This window comes from Thalassophryne amazonica, chromosome 2 (genome assembly GCF_902500255.1).
Source record: "Thalassophryne amazonica chromosome 2, fThaAma1.1, whole genome shotgun sequence".
NCBI lineage: Eukaryota > Metazoa > Chordata > Actinopteri > Batrachoidiformes > Batrachoididae > Thalassophryne > Thalassophryne amazonica.
The window spans coordinates 91113247-91130883 of record NC_047104.1 but is presented as its reverse complement, the minus strand read 5'-3'; the positions used below and the strand labels follow the sequence as shown (position 1 = coordinate 91130883).

General features: G+C 39.3%; 1 protein-coding gene across 1 annotated transcript; it reads left to right on the top strand.

The window, feature by feature from the left end:
- The first annotated feature begins 985 nt into the window (after positions 1–985).
- emc8 (ER membrane protein complex subunit 8) lies at positions 986–9885 on the top strand. The gene is made up of 5 exons (XM_034189064.1): positions 986–1479; positions 1565–1641; positions 1752–1821; positions 8564–8658; positions 8759–9885. The coding sequence occupies exons 1-5, from the start codon at positions 1276–1278 to the stop codon at positions 8916–8918; spliced, it is 606 nt and encodes a 201-aa protein (XP_034044955.1). The 5' UTR covers positions 986–1275; the 3' UTR covers positions 8919–9885.
- Positions 9886–17637: the final 7752 nt, after the last annotated feature.

Genomic DNA, 17637 nt, shown 5'->3' with positions numbered 1-17637 from the left:
TTGGAACAATAGTTATATACTGTATAAAAACAAATCTCTATTTTTCCTTAACTGGTACAATAACAATATATTTTTTGTTTGGCAACTTTTCAATAGTCAAGGGCTTCTGAAGTCTTATTCTGAATTTGTATCATCTTACAAGATTCCAGTTACCCCAAAGGAATTTGCTATTGTTATGGATGCAATCCTCCAAGGTGTGTTGATGCTGTTTAAGGGACGGGTGCTATCTTCTGTGAGGCCCCCTGATTTGCCAATTTTTGAATCATCTCTGGGCAAAATATGTTTTCCTTCCAGCCCCTCCATAAGAAACAAAAAAAAATTAGATCTTTATTCCAGAAAAACATTGCTATTATTCCTTATGTTATTCATTATTGGAAGCAGTTTGTGCCTGATATTAACTGGACTACTGTATGGACTTTATCTCATAAATACTTTATTACAAACAAACTTCGAGATGTGTGTTTCAAACTTCTCCACAGATGCTACCCTGCAAAAACGTCTCTTCACAGGGACATGGACTGCAGCTGCTCTTTTTGTTCTCAGGCCAATGAAACTGTCATCCATCTCTTTTGGACACGCCCTCTAACTGTTGCATTTTGGAAAGATGTCATTCGCTTTATACAATCTAATATTCTTGGTAACTTCTGTCTAATGTACTCTGATGTGCTCTTTGGTTTCTATAATGTATGTAAATCTAAAAAGAAAGAATTTCATCTCATAATTTTCTTAATTATATTTGCTAAATTTCATATTCATAAATGTAAATTTTCAGGGAAAAAGCCCCTGTTCAAATTCTACTTGCTTGAATTACGAATATACAACTCTGGTACAGGAGTAACTTCAATCCATGACGGGGTCTTCATATGACGCCATCGCCAGCGCTCGAAAGGAGCTCGATGTCCACTCTATCTTTTTTTTCATCTCTATGGTTTCACTCAAGTGAAGCGGGAGCTTTGCGATAGTTTCACACTTTGCTTTACGGCACCACCGGAGAAGCTCAGACGAGTGGAGGACAGATTAGCTCCATTAGTTAGCTCTTTTTTGTGACACCGAGAAGTTTCTTTATCGTAAAACACCGTTGTATTTTTTAGATAATTTTCACATTGTCGTTAGAAGACGTGTTGTCGTTCTCATAAAGTGTCAGTAAGTTGACTGAATGTAGTACTTTTCCGTGAGAATGATATGTGACGTTAGCTAAGTTAGTGTAGCAGGCTGCAGCCGTTCAACTTTAAGCAGAAGTACCTTTTAAACGATTATTCTGTTGTTACTGCAAACATGCCTATACAATTAACGAGTCAGGCTTACTGCAAAATGCTGCTGCATGCGGCCAAATATCCTCATTGCGCCGTAAATGGACTGTTTGTGGCAGAAAAACCCAAAAAGGAGAGTCGCTGTGTAACGGTTCTCTGCGTGGACTGTGTGCCGCTTTTTCACGGGACTCTGGCTCTGGCACCAATGCTGGAAGTGGCTCTAACACTGGTAAATAGTCTTCTGCTTGTTTTTCTTGTTGCCAGTGAAATTCTGCTGACTTCAGCTGTCGTTCTGTCCTTTCATGCTGCCTCAGATTGACACTTGGTGTAAAGAAAATAATTATGTCATTGCTGGATATTACCAAGCTAATGAACGCAAAAAGGACTTAAGGTAGGTGAAAGCAAGTGGGCTGTGACGCGGTCTGTGCGACCAATCGTTCCATGGTTCAGCCATGCCCTAATCTCTGATGTGCACAATCAGTCTGTCTCTTTGTCTTGCAGACCTAACCAGGTTGCAGAGAAAGTTGCTGCCAGGATTTCTGAGAACTTCAGTGAAGCTGCAATTGTAATGGTAATAGTAAATGCTACAAAGTGGCTATTGATATGGTACCACATTTGCTTTTCACAGTACAGCACCCGATAACAAATTCCATGATCGTATGGCATTCAATAACAAACCACTGTGATTATCATATGGTCAAGTGAGACATTATGGTGTTGAAACTTTACAGGAGACAGCTGACAAATTTCAATCTTAAAAGTTAGGATTGTGCATGTAACAATGGGTGCTGTACTAATATGCATATGTCATGGACATGAATGAGCGAAGCTCGTCAGCATCTCACCATGTCATTTAAATTTTTCAGACTTTATTTTGAGTAAAAGTATCAGGAAACATTACAATGGTAAAAACCTTTCAGCTTCTGGAAGACCCCCCCCCCCCCCCCCACCTTTTTAAGCATTTTTCTTTATTTGCTTCTCACATGCCTGGAAAAGCTCCTCGTCATCTAACCATGTCCTTTAGGTCCTTCAGACTTTTTTCAGTAAAATAGTTCTTGGGATCATGAGCATGACTAAAACCTTTTAGCTTCTGGGGGCGGCTCCGCCCCCATACTCCACACCTTTTTAAGCATTTTATTTTTTGCTTTTCAGCTGACCCCCCTCATTACAGCCCTCTTAACCCCCTGCCACTTTAAGCATTTTTTTAAATGTAGATATAAATTAATATTCAAAGTTTTCAGCTCGTTGACAATATGGCCAAATTATCGTATCTTAATATTGTCATATAAATTGTCATGTAAATGTCACTTATATACATGCTGTCCATATTCTTGAGCCGCTTAGGTGGGTAGGGAGAGTTCCCATGGGATAAAAAAGCTTTTCAACCTACCATCCCTGGTTCTCAAGACCAGGCACCTAAGTGGCTGTACTTTTTTAAGCTACTTAGGTGTACCTTAGTAAACACTAGTAGAGTTCCACTTTAGATTTGGAATGTATAATAGAAGATATACCTTACAGAATTTTCATATCAGTATGATATACAATATGACTATGATTTGACACAAAGTGCAGCAACAGTGAAAATTAAACATTCTTAAACAAAACTAATAATCCTACACTCATTTTACACTCATCATAAGGTTAGGATACTGTACCCTCCAAAAGTATTGGAACACTAGGAATTTCACACATTTTAATTTGTTTATGTCATTTTAAATACAAGAAATACAAAAAAATAAAGAATTACAATTCCTAAAATTATCTTCCTCAAACTCAAACTGAAAGCAAATTGCTAAAACTTGATAATAGCTGTAAATAATCAGTTTTATAGCCAGTTTCGCAGGGGTGGTGAACAAGTGGTTAATGCACTTGGTTTCAGTTCAGAAGGCTCCGGGTTCAAATCCCACCCCTGCCACATTTCTCCATGTAATGTGGAGTTGTGTCAGGAAGTGCATCTGGCGTAAAACCTGTGCCAATTCAACATGCAGATCCACCTTGGATGCTCCAATCATATAGAAAACTACACCACATTATTTACCTGATCATAAAGATTCCAAAAAAAGGTATAGTTTGGACAATCTGTGACTGAATGTTATGGAGTTATGAAGTAAGAACAGCAAGAATGGTGACAAAGGTCAGTTTCAGTTTGTACAGGGGTCAAAAGTTAAAGTTGATCCATTAATTTTGCTCCAGCTGTATTTATGCTGAATTTGATGCTTGTATCACCATTTGAAGGATTGCTTCAGTTATCTGCTGCACTAATAAGCCAACAACAATAAGCCACCCGAATTAAAGGAGAAATGCTGCTTTTAACAACCTGGACCTCATTTCTGGCATAAAATACGGTCGTTTACTCACCAATATAAGTTTGGTGTGATTAGAAGTCCATAGTTCAAATGACATGTTCAGTTCAAATCTGGAGCAAACATTTTTCTTCTTCTGCTAAGGTGGATTAGAAGTTTTTGTGGTACACAGCACAAACCACTGGACAGGAGGAACCTAGCAGTCAATGTGACTCACTGATTTGAAAATGCAGCTCTTTCAACCAGATGTGTGGTTCCGTGACATGTCAATCATCTGTGTCCAATCAGATTTCAGGAGAGTCCAGTGAAACCCTGGCCTCCTCTCTAGCTCCACCCATGCCAGGAAGTGCTTGACATTTGAACATTTCCTGTTTTACTGTGGATTTGAAAATTGGCACTTCCTGTTTAGGACGCCCTGTACCATGAGTGAGCTTCACGCCGCTGTGCGACACTTCGCTCATATTAGCGGTTTGTTGTTTGCATACGCCACTATATCAATAGACCTTTTTTCCAATGTCATGCTCTACCCACAGTGCAGCAGTTGCTCAACGTAACAGGCTAACCAAAGTGTAGATACAGCTGTCACATAGGCTGATACGCTCATATCTACGTGCTCAGTTATGGTGAATACTCATGCAGTGTGGGATTGTACAAACCAATCGAATGTCGGAGATTCGAGTCGACGGTATTATATTATACTGAAGGCCATCACTCATTTGGGAAAGCAAACTGAAGAGTTGTTGAGGGAGAGAAGAGGAGGGGCTAGCCAGAATAATTCCTCAGGATTTCAACCCTCAACCTGACCAGTGTCACTACACAGTGTATTCTGGCCACTTTCTGACTGGTACGTGCATTTTAAAATAGTACATGAGGATAGTCGTCAAGTTTTCATTGAATTTGTACACAATGGTCTTTTATGTTGATTTATATATTGTATGATCAGAAGTCAGAAAAAACCCAAGTCTGAAGCAGTATTTGCTCTGCTAGATTTGCAGAAGGAAAAGATGAGTAGTGCTGAGCTGGATCAATCATCTGATAGTGCTGATGCCTACATCAGTGACTTGTTGCCTACACCAGAAGCCACTGGTGCAGCTGCACACAGTGAGCTGGAGATTGTACAGAGAATGTGGGTAAACTTCAATGACTCGCCACAGAAAATATGGAGTTAATAGAAAAGTTGAACTTGTCAAGATAATGCGTTGAAGCAGTTCCTTCTAGAGATCCTTGATACTTTGAGATTTTTTTACCATGTCACTCTTACAATGCTTCGAATTCATGATGAATTAAGCCATTCTCACTTTGTTTCTCCCTTCAATGACTAATATAATGAAGGCTTGACCATCAAGCTGGCCGATCGCAGAGTTTGTGGGTAATTCAGGACCCGATGGAAAATGGTCTAGAGTAACAACGTAATTGTCATGAGCATGTGTAAAAATCCTACTGCAACTGTTGTGTGCATGTTTCATGTTTGTATCCCCTATGCCACCAAATTTGTTTTTTTTTTGGGGGGGGGGGGGGGGCGTCTATAGGAATTCCTCTATCTGTTTTTTGCTCACAGTTTGTGAGCAAGCCAAAGTTTTTTTTTTTGTTGTTTTTTTTTAAACCTCAAAAATAGGACTGCCATTTATGCAGGCACTTTCAGTGTTGAATCTAGAGTACCACTGTCGTAGAGCACAAATCTCCGCCAACACTAGTTTCCAATGCAGCAGCTCAATCTCGTTTGAACCCCTGTGTGATATCGCAAGATTTGACCACTTCTGGTTAAAGTTCTGTTAGAAGTGTCTTTATAACAGGGATGCTTATTCACCGTCTTTGGACAGTTTTCCGTCTTTTTGTAAATTCTTGCCGTCTGAAAGAAATGACGGAACATTATTTTTTTTATTTCTTCGAATCGACTAATATTACACATTTTCTAAGTACCAAACTAGCGATGTTAGATGTTCGTGGGTATCAGCTGGAATTTGCCAGACACCTGCCACAAGAGGTATCAATGGGCTCTCACAGCGCACACTCTGTCTTTCAGCCACTGGTGCGCGCAAATAGTTGTAGCAACACGTGTACGATGCGCTCGAGGCAGGGATGATTTTACATGTTTTGCACACGATTCCTGCTTCATGCGCACTCGACCAAACTTCGCACTATGTGTGAAGGGGCTCTCATCTGAACAATTATAACGAGATGTTAACTCTATTATAAACATACTTTTACAGCTGCTCATAAGAAGGGATGAACATGCAGCTGTTTTACCAAGCCATTACAATATAAACATTACAAATAATTAACTTTTTATACTGTTCCAAATGTGCTCTGCACGTCATTCAGCGCATGAGAGAGAGAAATAAAAGATGCTGCTGGAGCGCTCCTCTGTGATTCTGGAAGCGATTAGAGGCATTTTCAACAGCCAATTCTGAGACAAAATGATTAATCCGATACAAAATAATTATTTTATATAGGCAGCGTCCAGCGTCCAGCGCACAACGCGGTGCATCCAGTGGAACAAAGCACGGAGTCCAGCTGGAAACACAGCGGGTGGAGATCGCCACTATAGTGTGCACGGATCAAAGTCAGAGCACCTTAAGTCTATTCATTGAGAGTGCAAATGAGAGTGATTGGGGCACTTTTGATTGAGATGTAATGCACAATGTACACCAAATAGGCTTTTCAATATTAAATTCAAATGTCCACAAAATCCGCAATCCGGATCAGACTTTGTCAGGCGATAGTGAGTGCCATTCTGCACCTCATGTTTGAATATGAGAGTGATTGGGGCATGTTTGATTAAGATATAATGTAAAATATACTCGTACATTAAACTAGCACGTTGTCCATGAGGATCCCTGGACTCTAGATTGGGTAGTGTTTATAAAATAAGTAGCTGACATTTTTGTGGTAAGGGTGGTAATAAATTAAGCAAAGCTTGTATAATGAGTTGGAATGGTGTGTTGTGTCCAGAATGTTTTTAGAACCTTAGATAGACCTCAACAATTTTTAGAAGAGGAACTCAACGCTTTTATTTCCTGTTAATTATGTAATTTTTATGTTAATTTACTGTCTTAATGTATTTATACATTGCTTAGCTTCTTGTTTTAATATAACGCGGTTCACCTTTCGCGGCCTCGTAGTTTCACAGATTTTTTTTTTTTGTGCAATTTTGAATGCTTCTTTTTTTTTTTTTTTTAACAGCGCATTGTGTTCTACGTCCTTATCAGGCGGGCCGGTCATGGCACCAGTCGGCATCACCGCAATTGCTCTGTGCTTACTGAGTCTGTGGGCTCGGTAAATGCTGCAGTGGGCCACTCACCGCCCATCTCTCCGCTGTGCAGAGCTGCGGCCAACTCTGGCAACAGGTCCAGAGACTACGCTCGCTGTTTTGATGCGGAGCGCTCCGGCAGCCCGCAAGGATAGACTTCTTGCGGAAAAATCCGCAGTGCCGCTGCATGGTCTCGGTAACCGCAGCCACAGAGCTCCGTGGCCATGACTTGGATTCTTTGTGGGTCCCGCATCCGTACCCCCGGAGGCAGTGAGCGAAGGGAGAGCACGCGCATTGTGTTCTGCGTGTGTCTGTTTATAATCTTCTCGCCCAGAAGAAAAAAGAGAGTGTTTACACAGGAGAGAAAAGTGAGAAAATGTTAATGCCTGTTTGAGAAAAGTGTATAAAGTGTGTAGTGAGGGGAAATGATTGTAAAAAAAAATAAATAACGCTGACTACTTTGCGGATTTCGCCTATTGCGGGTTATTTTTAGAACGTAACTCCCGCGATAAACGAGGGACCACTGTACACACTTAATAATAATAATAATAATAATAATAATATTATTATTTTATTTCTACTTCTATTTTGTCATTTGATTTTTAAGTGGACCACAATGGAAATAAGTGTTTTCACTTTCTTGTGTCATCCATGTAGTTTTAACACATTTACAGTTATATTATGTACTTGCATTGAACTCAAAATAACTTGCCACACTCACGCTTTTAATATAAAGGTTCCCTGCTGGAATGGCGCGAGTCCAAGAAGTAGTTAGCGATATCCACTATTCTGTTTTTGCCACGTTCATGCTTGATCCAAAATATATAATTATACCAAACGGCAAATGTCAGCTGTCCATACTTTCTCTGTGATCGAAGTTGCACGCGTGCGCACACACACACACACACACCTGCTGTAAGCAAGTGCTTTTCATTTGACAAACAAAGACAGTAGCAGAAGACATTAAAAATGCTCCACATTTCACTCATGGTACCAACATGGAACTTAAGTCACTCATAATAAGTGCAACATGAGACTTAACTAAACTGATAAAAACAATTGAGCTACAGAAACACAGTGAATCAATAACACTTAAAAACACTGGTAAACTAACAAACCACAAAAACAGGATTTAAAACCTCACAACCCCAAGCTACCATGGTGCATTGCTGCACAATGTCCATTGTTTACTGGTTAGCTAATAATTGTTAATATTACTCCTATCAACTTTCTGTTTTCGCAGCGTTCATCCTTGACACAAAATACATAAGCATACCAAATGGCAAATGTCAGCGCTCCTCGGTTTTTGCGTGATTGAAGCCACACACACACACACACACACACACACACACACACACACACACAGGCCATTTAGCTATTATAATGTAGACCTCTGTCGTTCATGGCTGACCATGGGTGAAAATATCCGTCCAATAATTAGTTGAGATATGCCAGTGTGTACCCCTGTACATCACATTCATCTACCTTACTAAGACCTTCAACGTTATCTTTGAAAGATTGGCTGCCCACCAAGACTGCACAGCTTGATCATGTCCTTCCACTCCAACATGAAGGGGACTGTGAAGTTTAATGGCCAAATGGACATGCGCGTCCATATTGCTGTGCTGACAGTCAAGCAAAAACTGGTTGTTAATACATGCAAGAACAGAGTAGTGAAAAACAGCATACTTTACAACAGGTGTTTGCAGAGGATTTTGTATGCATGTTAAGTCCTTGTTGTTTTGTGTCATTGTTCTCAGGTTGACAACAGTAGATTAACAATGAGCTGTTTTGAGCCCATTGTGGTTATCTATGACCATCATGAAAATAAGTGGAAAAGCAGAGACGTAAAAGTGTAAGTGCATTTACAGTGTCACTAGCCTGTCGGGATCCAGAAATACATAATGTAATTGACAATCAAATTTTTATTTTAATTATTTATTTCTCTGTTTCAGAGATTGTTTTGAAGACTGGATTGAAGCACAGAAGATCACATCTGCTTTGTTAGAAAGTAGGTCCTACGAGAACTTGATTGACTTTGACAATCACCTGGATGACCTAAGGAATGACTGGACCAATCCTGTGATTAACAAGTCTGTGCTGGATCTGTGCTAGTACTCTGGCTCAGGAGTGTCACATGCACAAGTTCTGCTGCCATTTCTGCTTCCTCAGTGCCACATCAAGTGTAGCACAGGAGTACAAAATGCTGATCATAGTCTTTGCTCTGATTTAAGCCTCTCATATTGATGAGATCTTGTGGGGCAATGAGTTATGCCAAAATTTTTGAAGGGCAAGCACAATATAGGCGCTGTTGGCATGTGATTCTGAAATGGTGAAGACCGTACATTTTTGAATGCAACAATTTTTTTTTCTTAATTTCTGCATCAGCTTGTGTTCAAGTACAAGAGGATGATAACAATTTTTAAAATTTACACTTTAGGGCCACTAGCCATATACTGTATGCATAAAGTAGGCAGTTATTTAAAATGTTAGTTTATGGTACTACTGAGATATGACTAAAAACCTATTCATCAAAGCCCTTAAATAATGTTTACACATAGTCAGGTCCATATGTATTTGGATAATACTACAGTCTTGTTTTTTTATTATGTAATTTTGCATCTACACCACCACAATGGAGTTGAAATGGCATAAGTTATTTTAGGGTAGATTGTTCTTTTTAATTCAAATGATTGAACAAAAATCACATTAACCATTTAGGAATTACAGCCATTTATAGATGGATTCCCTGCATTTTCAACAACCACAAGTAATCAAACAAACTAAATACAAGGCTTATTGTTCATAAAAATTTGTTACTTTAACAGCCAGTTTGACGGCCAGTTTTAAGCAAGTCATGACGGATACGTGAATATTCACAAGTCACTTTCACGAATACAGTGTACTGTATGTAAATGTAATTGGAGTCGGCAGTTCTAAAGGAAGGAGACGAGCCACCAAGACATCAATGACGAAAGTGTGCTCGTTAGTGCAACAGATAAAAGAATATTTACAGAGGGATGCTTCAAATGGTGATACAAGCACCAAAGTCAGCACAAAAACGCCTTAGACATTACTCTTGGAAAAACCTAGCGGCCACTTGAATAGGTGGCCAGATTGAAGAATTGCACAGGGGCCAAAATTTTAAAATGTCCCAATCATATTGAAAACTATACCACATTATTTTTCAAAACATAAATATTCCAAACATGTATAGTTTGGACTATCTATGACTGAATGTTATGGGGTAAAAACAACAAGAATGGTGGCAAAAGTTAAAGTTGCTCCAAGTCTTGTAACACTGTGATGCAAATTATTGGTTGAGTTAATAGGGTTTTTAAAAGGAATAGTTTGCACCATGTGTCATGCTGAGTTATCATGTTACAGGGTAAAATGTCACATGCAATCGAATCCAATGGACGTCGACACTTTGTTTGACCTTTACCTTGCAGACGAAACATTCAACATGGTCAAAACTATTCCATTTATTAATCCTATTAGTTCAACCAATAATTTTCGCCAGTTTTTTTTTTTAAACCAAAATTGGAGCAACTTTAACTTCTGACCCCTGTACAAACTGAAATTGACCTCTGTCACCATTCTTAATGTTTTTACCCCATAACTCCATGACAGTCATTTAGTTCAACCTATACCATTCTGGAATCTTTGTGATCAGACACACAATGTGGTATAGCTTTTAACATGATTGTAACTTTTTAAATTTTTGACCCCTGTGCAATTCTTCGATTGACCCCTACCTGGACGCCTATTGAAAATTCAAGTGGCTACTTGTTTTTTTCAAGGATAATGTCTAAAGAGTATTTGTGCCAACTTTGGTGCTTGTATCACCAGGTGAAGGATTCTTTCAGTTATCTGCTGCCCTATATTGCAAGGTTTGTGCATCATCAGTCACAGCTTCATGGTGGATTGGAGCAGTGAAGGATTTTAATCCAACAAAACCAATCAAATATAAATCGAGTCTGTCATATAACTTCTGGCAAATTGCGTGTCTGTCATATAACTTCTGGCAAATTGCGTATAAGTGGTGATGCAGCAGACAAAAGCTGGACTAAGGGCAGTCTCTCTAGTTACAGCCACACTATCCTATAGCTCCTTCATTATTGCCTGGGTTTCTTGTGGCTTCCCTCACTAGTCTCCTTGCACAGTCACTGCCAAAAGTACCTACTGTAGACAAACTTGCCATGTAGCACCATGCTGTTTATATTTTTTCATAAATGATGTAAATGAAGTTCGACATTCAGTGACTCATAAAATATTCTTGTATCCATCCTCTGACTTCTCTAAAGAATCTCGTCATAAGTGAGGATTTGTATCAGTCATCACTTAAGGACGTAAATGTCCTTTGTAAATCAAATGGCATATATCTCAATCACAAACTGCCAAATTTCAGTGCAATATTTTTAACTTTGAAACTGTTCACTGTTGAAATGCTTATGGACCTGACTGTAGAACTGCAGTTGTACATTTGTGGACAGTTCAACAGTACGGAGGAGACAGGAGCCAACACTTCATAAAGAACCAGCCATTAGGAAGATGTTTTTTGATATCAGATGATGTTACTGGTCTGTAGATATACCAGCAGTCTTTGTTGGGTGATTTGTTGTTGCTTTTATACTAATAAAAAAATAGAAAACACAATCTCTATATACTGCATATGTAGTTCGTTTTATATATATATAGAAATTTTCTTCAGCAAATCATAAATTAATGAAGTGTTGGCTCTTTGTTTCTGCTCAAGGGCCTCTTCATAAATGTAGAGTGAACCAGCCTAAGAACGTGTGAATACTGTTTCATGGTGGGTTTTTGCTTATCGAAAAGGAAAAAAATAGGTTACAGTATTTATTCATATTTAATAACACATTTATTTACAAGTCGTGTTGAAGATTGATATACTTAATGAAAGGGTACATAACTTTGCATATGAGATTAGATTTCTTCTATAAAACGTAGTTAAATAACTATCTTTTTTTAACAAAAAAATAAAACGTACAATAAAATTATCCTTTGAAATGACAAAATGTAAGGGTAATTTTATGACATTTAAGGATTTGTGTTGCTACATGTCACATGAACATTAGGAGGGGAAAAAAGGTGACCACCAGCTTCATGGTTGGACTTTTATATACCATTTGTATACAGAATTCTACAAATGCTTCCGATGGTTAATGTGCCTAAAATATTAAAAACAGCAAACAGCTGGTCAGCATGTAATAAATTATGAGGTGCCTACAATGTTTCACAGTTTGATTGAACAGCACTGCAAGGCCTCCTGTCTCAAACTTTTTTTTTTTTTACTCTGCCTTCCTAAGGAAGACAATCTTCAGTATAAAAGTAATAAAGTTGACTTTTGCAGTACTTTCCCCAATCAATCAATCAATCATTTTTTTTTTATATAGCGCCAAATCACAACAAACTGTTGCCCCAAGGCGCTTTATATTGTAAGGCAAGGCCATACAATAATTATGTAAAACCCCAATGGTCAAAACGACCCCCTGTGAGCAAGCACTTGGCTACAGTGGGAAGGAAAAACTCCCTTTTAACAGGAAGAAACCTCCAGCAGAACCAGGCTCAGGGAGGGGCAGTCTTCTGCTGGGACTGGTTGGGGCTGAGGGAGAGAACCAGGAAAAAGACATGCTGTGGAGGGGAGCAGAGATCGATCACTAATGATTAAATGCAGAGTGGTGCATACAGAGCAAAAAGAGAAAGAAACAGTGCATCATGGGAACCCCCCAGCAGTCTACGTCTATAGCAGCATAACTAAGGGATGGTTCAGGGTCACCTGATCCAGCCCTAACTATAAGCTTTAGCAAAAAGGAAAGTTTTAAGCCTAATCTTAAAAGTAGAGAGGGTGTCTGTCTCCCTGATCTGAATTGGGAGCTGGTTCCACAGGAGAGGAGCCTGAAAGCTGAAGGCTCTGCCTCCCATTCTACTCTTACAAACCCTAGGAACTACAAGTAAGCCTGCAGTCTGAGAGCGAAGCGCTCTATTGGGGTGATATGGTACTACGAGGTCCCTAAGATAAGATGGGACCTGATTATTCAAAACCTTATAAGTAAGAAGAAGAATTTTAAATTCTATTCTAGAATTAACAGGAAGCCAATGAAGAGAGGCCAATATGGGTGAGATATGCTCTCTCCTTCTAGTCCCCGTTAGTACTCTAGCTGCAGCATTTTGAATTAACTGAAGGCTTTTTAGGGAACTTTTAGGACAACCTGATAATGAATTACAATAGTCCAGCCTAGAGGAAATAAATGCATGAATTAGTTTTTCAGCATCACTCTGAGACAAGACCTTTCTAATTTTAGAGATATTGCATAAATGCAAAAAAGCAGTCCTACATATTTGTTTAATATGCGCTTTGAATGACATATCCTGATCAAAAATGACTCCAAGATTTCTCACAGTATTACTAGAGGTCAGGGTAATGCCATTCAGAGTAAGGATCTGGTTAGACACCATGTTTCTAAGATTTGTGGGGCCAAGTACAATAACTTCAGTTTTATCTGAGTTTAAAAGCAGGAAATTAGAGGTCATCCATGTCTTTATGTCTGTAAGACAATCCTGCAGTTTAGCTAATTGGTGTGTGTCCTCTGGCTTCATGGATAGATAAAGCTGGGTATCATCTGCGTAACAATGAAAATTTAAGCAATACCGTCTAATAATACTGCCTAAGGGAAGCATGTATAAAGTGAATAAAATTGGTCCTAGCACAGAACCTTGTGGAACTCCATAATTAACTTTAGTCTGTGAAGAAGATTCCCCATTTACATGAACAAATTGTAATCTATTAGACAAATATGATTCAAACCACCGCAGCGCAGTGCCTTTAATACCTATGGCATGCTCTAATCTCTGTAATAAAATTTTATGGTCAACAGTATCAAAAGCAGCACTGAGGTCTAACAGAACAAGCACAGAGATGAGTCCACTGTCCGAGGCCATAAGAAGATCATTTGTAACCTTCACTAATGCTGTTTCTGTACTATGATGAATTCTAAAACCTGACTGAAACTCTTCAAATAGACCATTCCTCTGCAGATGATCAGTTAGCTGTTTTACAACTACCCTTTCATGAATTTTTGAGAGAAAAGGAAGGTTGGAGATTGGCCTATAATTAGCTAAGATAGCTGGGTCAAGTGATGGCTTTTTAAGTAATGGTTTAATTACTGCCACCTTAAATGCCTGTGGTACATAGCCAACTAACAAAGATAGATTGATCATATTTAAGATCGAAGCATTAAATAATGGTAGGGCTTCCTTGAGCAGCCTGGTAGGAATGGGGTCTAATAAACATGTTGATGGTTTGGATGAAGTAACTAATGAAAATAACTCAGAACAATCAGAGAGAAAGAGTCTAACCAAATACTGGCATCATTGAAAGCAGCCAAAGATAACGATACGTCTTTGGGATGGTTATGAGTAATTTTTTCTCTAATAGTTAAAATTTTGTTAGCAAAGAAAGTCATGAAGTCATTACTAGTTAAAGTTAATGGAATACTCAGCTCAATAGAGCTCTGACTCTTTGTCAGCCTGGCTACAGTGCTGAAAAGAAACCTGGGGTTGTTCTTATTTTCTTCAATTAGTGATGAGTAGAAAGATGTCCTAGCTTTACGGAGGGCTTTTTTATAGAGCAACAGACTCTTTTTCCAGGCTAAGTGAAGATCTTCTAAATTAGTGAGACGCTATTTCCTCTCCAACTTACGGGTTATCTGCTTTAAGCTACGAGTTTGTGAGTTATACCACGGAGTCAGGCACTTCTGATTTAAAGCTCTCTTTTTCAGAGGAGCTACAGCATCCAAAGTTGTCTTCAATGAGGATGTAAAACTATTGACAAGATACTCTATCTCACTTACAGAGTTTAGGTAGCTACTCTGCACTGTGTTGGTATATGGCATTAGAGAACATAAAGAAGGAATCATATCCTTAAACCTAGTTACAGTGCTTTCTGAAAGACTTCTAGTGTAATGAAACTTATTCCCCACTGCTGGGTAGTCCATCAGAGTAAATGTAAATGTTATTAAGAAATGATCAGACAGAAGGGAGTTTTCAGGGAATACTGTTAAGTCCTCTATTTCCATACCATAAGTCAGAACAAGATCTAAGATATGATTAAAGTGGTGGGTGGACTCATTTACATTTTGAGCAAAGCCAATAGAGTCTAATAACAGATTAAATGCAGTGTTGAGGCTGTCATTCTCAGCATCAGTGTGGATGTTAAAATCGCCCACTATGATTATCTTATCTGAGCTAAGCACTAAGTCAGACAAAAGGTCTGAAAATTCACAGAGAAACTCACAGTAACAACCAGGTGGACGATAGATGATAATAAATAAAACTGGTTTTTGGGACTTCCAATTTGGATGGACAAGACTAAGAGACAAGCTTTCAAATGAATTAAAGCTCTGTCTGGGTTTTTGATTAATTAATAAGCTGGAATGGAAGATTGCTGCTAATCCTCCGCCTCGGCCCGTGCTACGAGCATTCTGACAGTTAGTGTGACTCGGGGGTGTTGACTCATTTAAACTAACATATTCATCCTGCTGTAACCAGGTTTCTGTAAGGCAGAATAAATCAATATGTTGATCAATTATTATATCATTTACCAACAGGGACTTAGAAGAGAGAGACCTAATGTTTAATAGACCACATTTAACTGTTTTAGTCTGTGGTGCAGTTGAAGGTGCTATATTATTTTTTCTTTTTGAATTTTTATGCTTAAATAGATTTTTGCTGGTTATTGGTGGTCTGGGAGCAGACACCGTCTCTACGGGGATGGGGTAATGAGGGGATGGCAGGGGGAGAGAAGCTGCAGAGAGGTGTGTAAGACTCTGCTTCCTGGTCCCAACCCTGGATAGTCACGATGTGGAGGATTTAAGAAAATTGGCCAGATTTCTGGAAATGAGAGCTGCTCCATCCAAAGTGGGATGGATGCCGTCTCTCCTAACAAGACCAGGTTTTCCCCAGAAGCTTTGCCAATTATCTATGAAGCCCACCTCATTTTTTGGACACCACTCAGACAGCCAGCAATTCAAGGAGAACATGCGGCTAAACATGTCACTCCCGGTCCGATTGGGGAGGGGCCCAGAGAAAACTACAGAGTCCGACATTGTTTTTGCAAAGTTACACACCGATTCAATGTTAATTTTAGTGACCTCCGATTGGCGTAACCGGGTGTCATTACTGCCGACGTGAATTACAATCTTACCAAATTTACGCTTAGCCTTAGCCAGCAGTTTCAAATTTCCTTCAATGTCGCCTGCTCTGGCCCCCGGAAGACAATTGACTATGGTTGCTGGTGTCGCTAACTTCACATTTCTCAAAACAGAGTCGCCAATAACCAGAGTTTGATCCTCGGCGGGTGTGTCGTCGAGTGGGGAAAAACGGTTAGAAATGTGAACGGGTTGGCGGTGTACACGGGGCTTCTGTTTAGAACTACGCTTCCTCCTCACAGTCACCCAGTCGGCCTGCTTTCCCGGCTGCTCGGGATCTGCCAGAGGGAAACTAACGGCGGCTAAGCTATCTTGGTCCGCACCGACTACAGGGGCCTGGCTAGCTGTAGAATTTTCCACGGTGCGGAGCCGAGTCTCCAATTCGCCCAGCCTGGCCTCCAAAGCTATGAATAAGCTACACTTATTACAAGTACCGTTACTGCTAAAGGAGGCCGAGGAATAACTAAACATTTCACACCCAGAGCAGAAAAGTGCGGGAGAGACAGGAGAAGCCACCATGCTAAATCGGCTAAGAGCTAGTAGCTGCGCTAAGCTAGCGGATTCCTAAAAATACACAAAGTGAATAATGTGTAAATAATTTAGAGGTGATTCAGCAGAAGGAGTGCTTTAGTTAAGGCACGTGAAGATTACACTGGGAAACAAATCGTAATCTAGATAACTAGATCAATCTAACTGCGCAGATTAAACAGCTAACAGATACAGAAAAACACCGCTGTGCTCTGGAACAGGAAGTGATACAATACCGCAGTGAGAGCCACATACATAGGCTGTTTTCTCGTGGTTAGGCAGGATGTTGCTTTGGTTGCTGATATGTGACACTACTACTAAACTGTCATAGACTTTGCCCTGACCTATATTTCACATGCTTCATTCCCACTTTCTTCACTGTGCCTTTCTTCATTTGATGCAAATCACTCACACAGCCATGATCATCATTTTTAGGCTTCTTGCGGCTCCATGCCAACATTTGAATTCATATTCATGGTTTAGTCTGAGATGGAAATTGTATATCTTGGAAAATATATCCCCCTCAAATAAACTGCTATGCAAAAGATATCACTTTACAGTCCTTACATAAATCTGATGTATGAATGTTTTTTTTTTTTTTTTTTATTGTATCAGTAGAAAAAAAATGTGAAGTTTTCCCAAATATCTAGTTTGTACAAACATGAAAAGAAAGACAGTGATGAGTGTGGTTCAGATTTCTTGCAGGGTTGGCAATTTGATGTCTGGCTATTCCTGTCGGCTTGCTCTGAATGTGGAGATCAGCATGTTGCAAACTCCTACAAATGTGCATGTGTGCGTGCGTGTTGAGTGAGTTGCTTTGATGGACATCACGCTACGTTGTGATACAGGTGCAGTTGCTTAAAAAAAGAAAAATACAGCTTATGTTGCAGGTTTATAGTTCAGTGAATTATTACACGTTTTTTTTCCATTTATTTGCACAATGTGCTTTTCTAAAAATACTTAACAGAAAACAAATTTTGCAGTCTGAAAGTGGTTATACAATAATATTAAATCATTTAGCAAGCACTTTAGAATATGAATTGATGCTTTGGATTTTTTTTTATTATTATTACTAT

Bases quoted from the DNA above. Each gene is read 5' to 3' on its own strand.
- emc8 (XM_034189064.1), top strand. From the start codon at position 1,276: ATGCCTATACAATTAACGAGTCAGGCTTACTGCAAAATGCTGCTGCAT. The intron at 1,480-1,564 runs GTAAATAGTCTT...ATGCTGCCTCAG, and splicing joins TGGAAGTGGCTCTAACACTG to ATTGACACTTGGTGTAAAGA. The intron at 1,642-1,751 runs GTAGGTGAAAGC...TTTGTCTTGCAG, and splicing joins GAACGCAAAAAGGACTTAAG to ACCTAACCAGGTTGCAGAGA.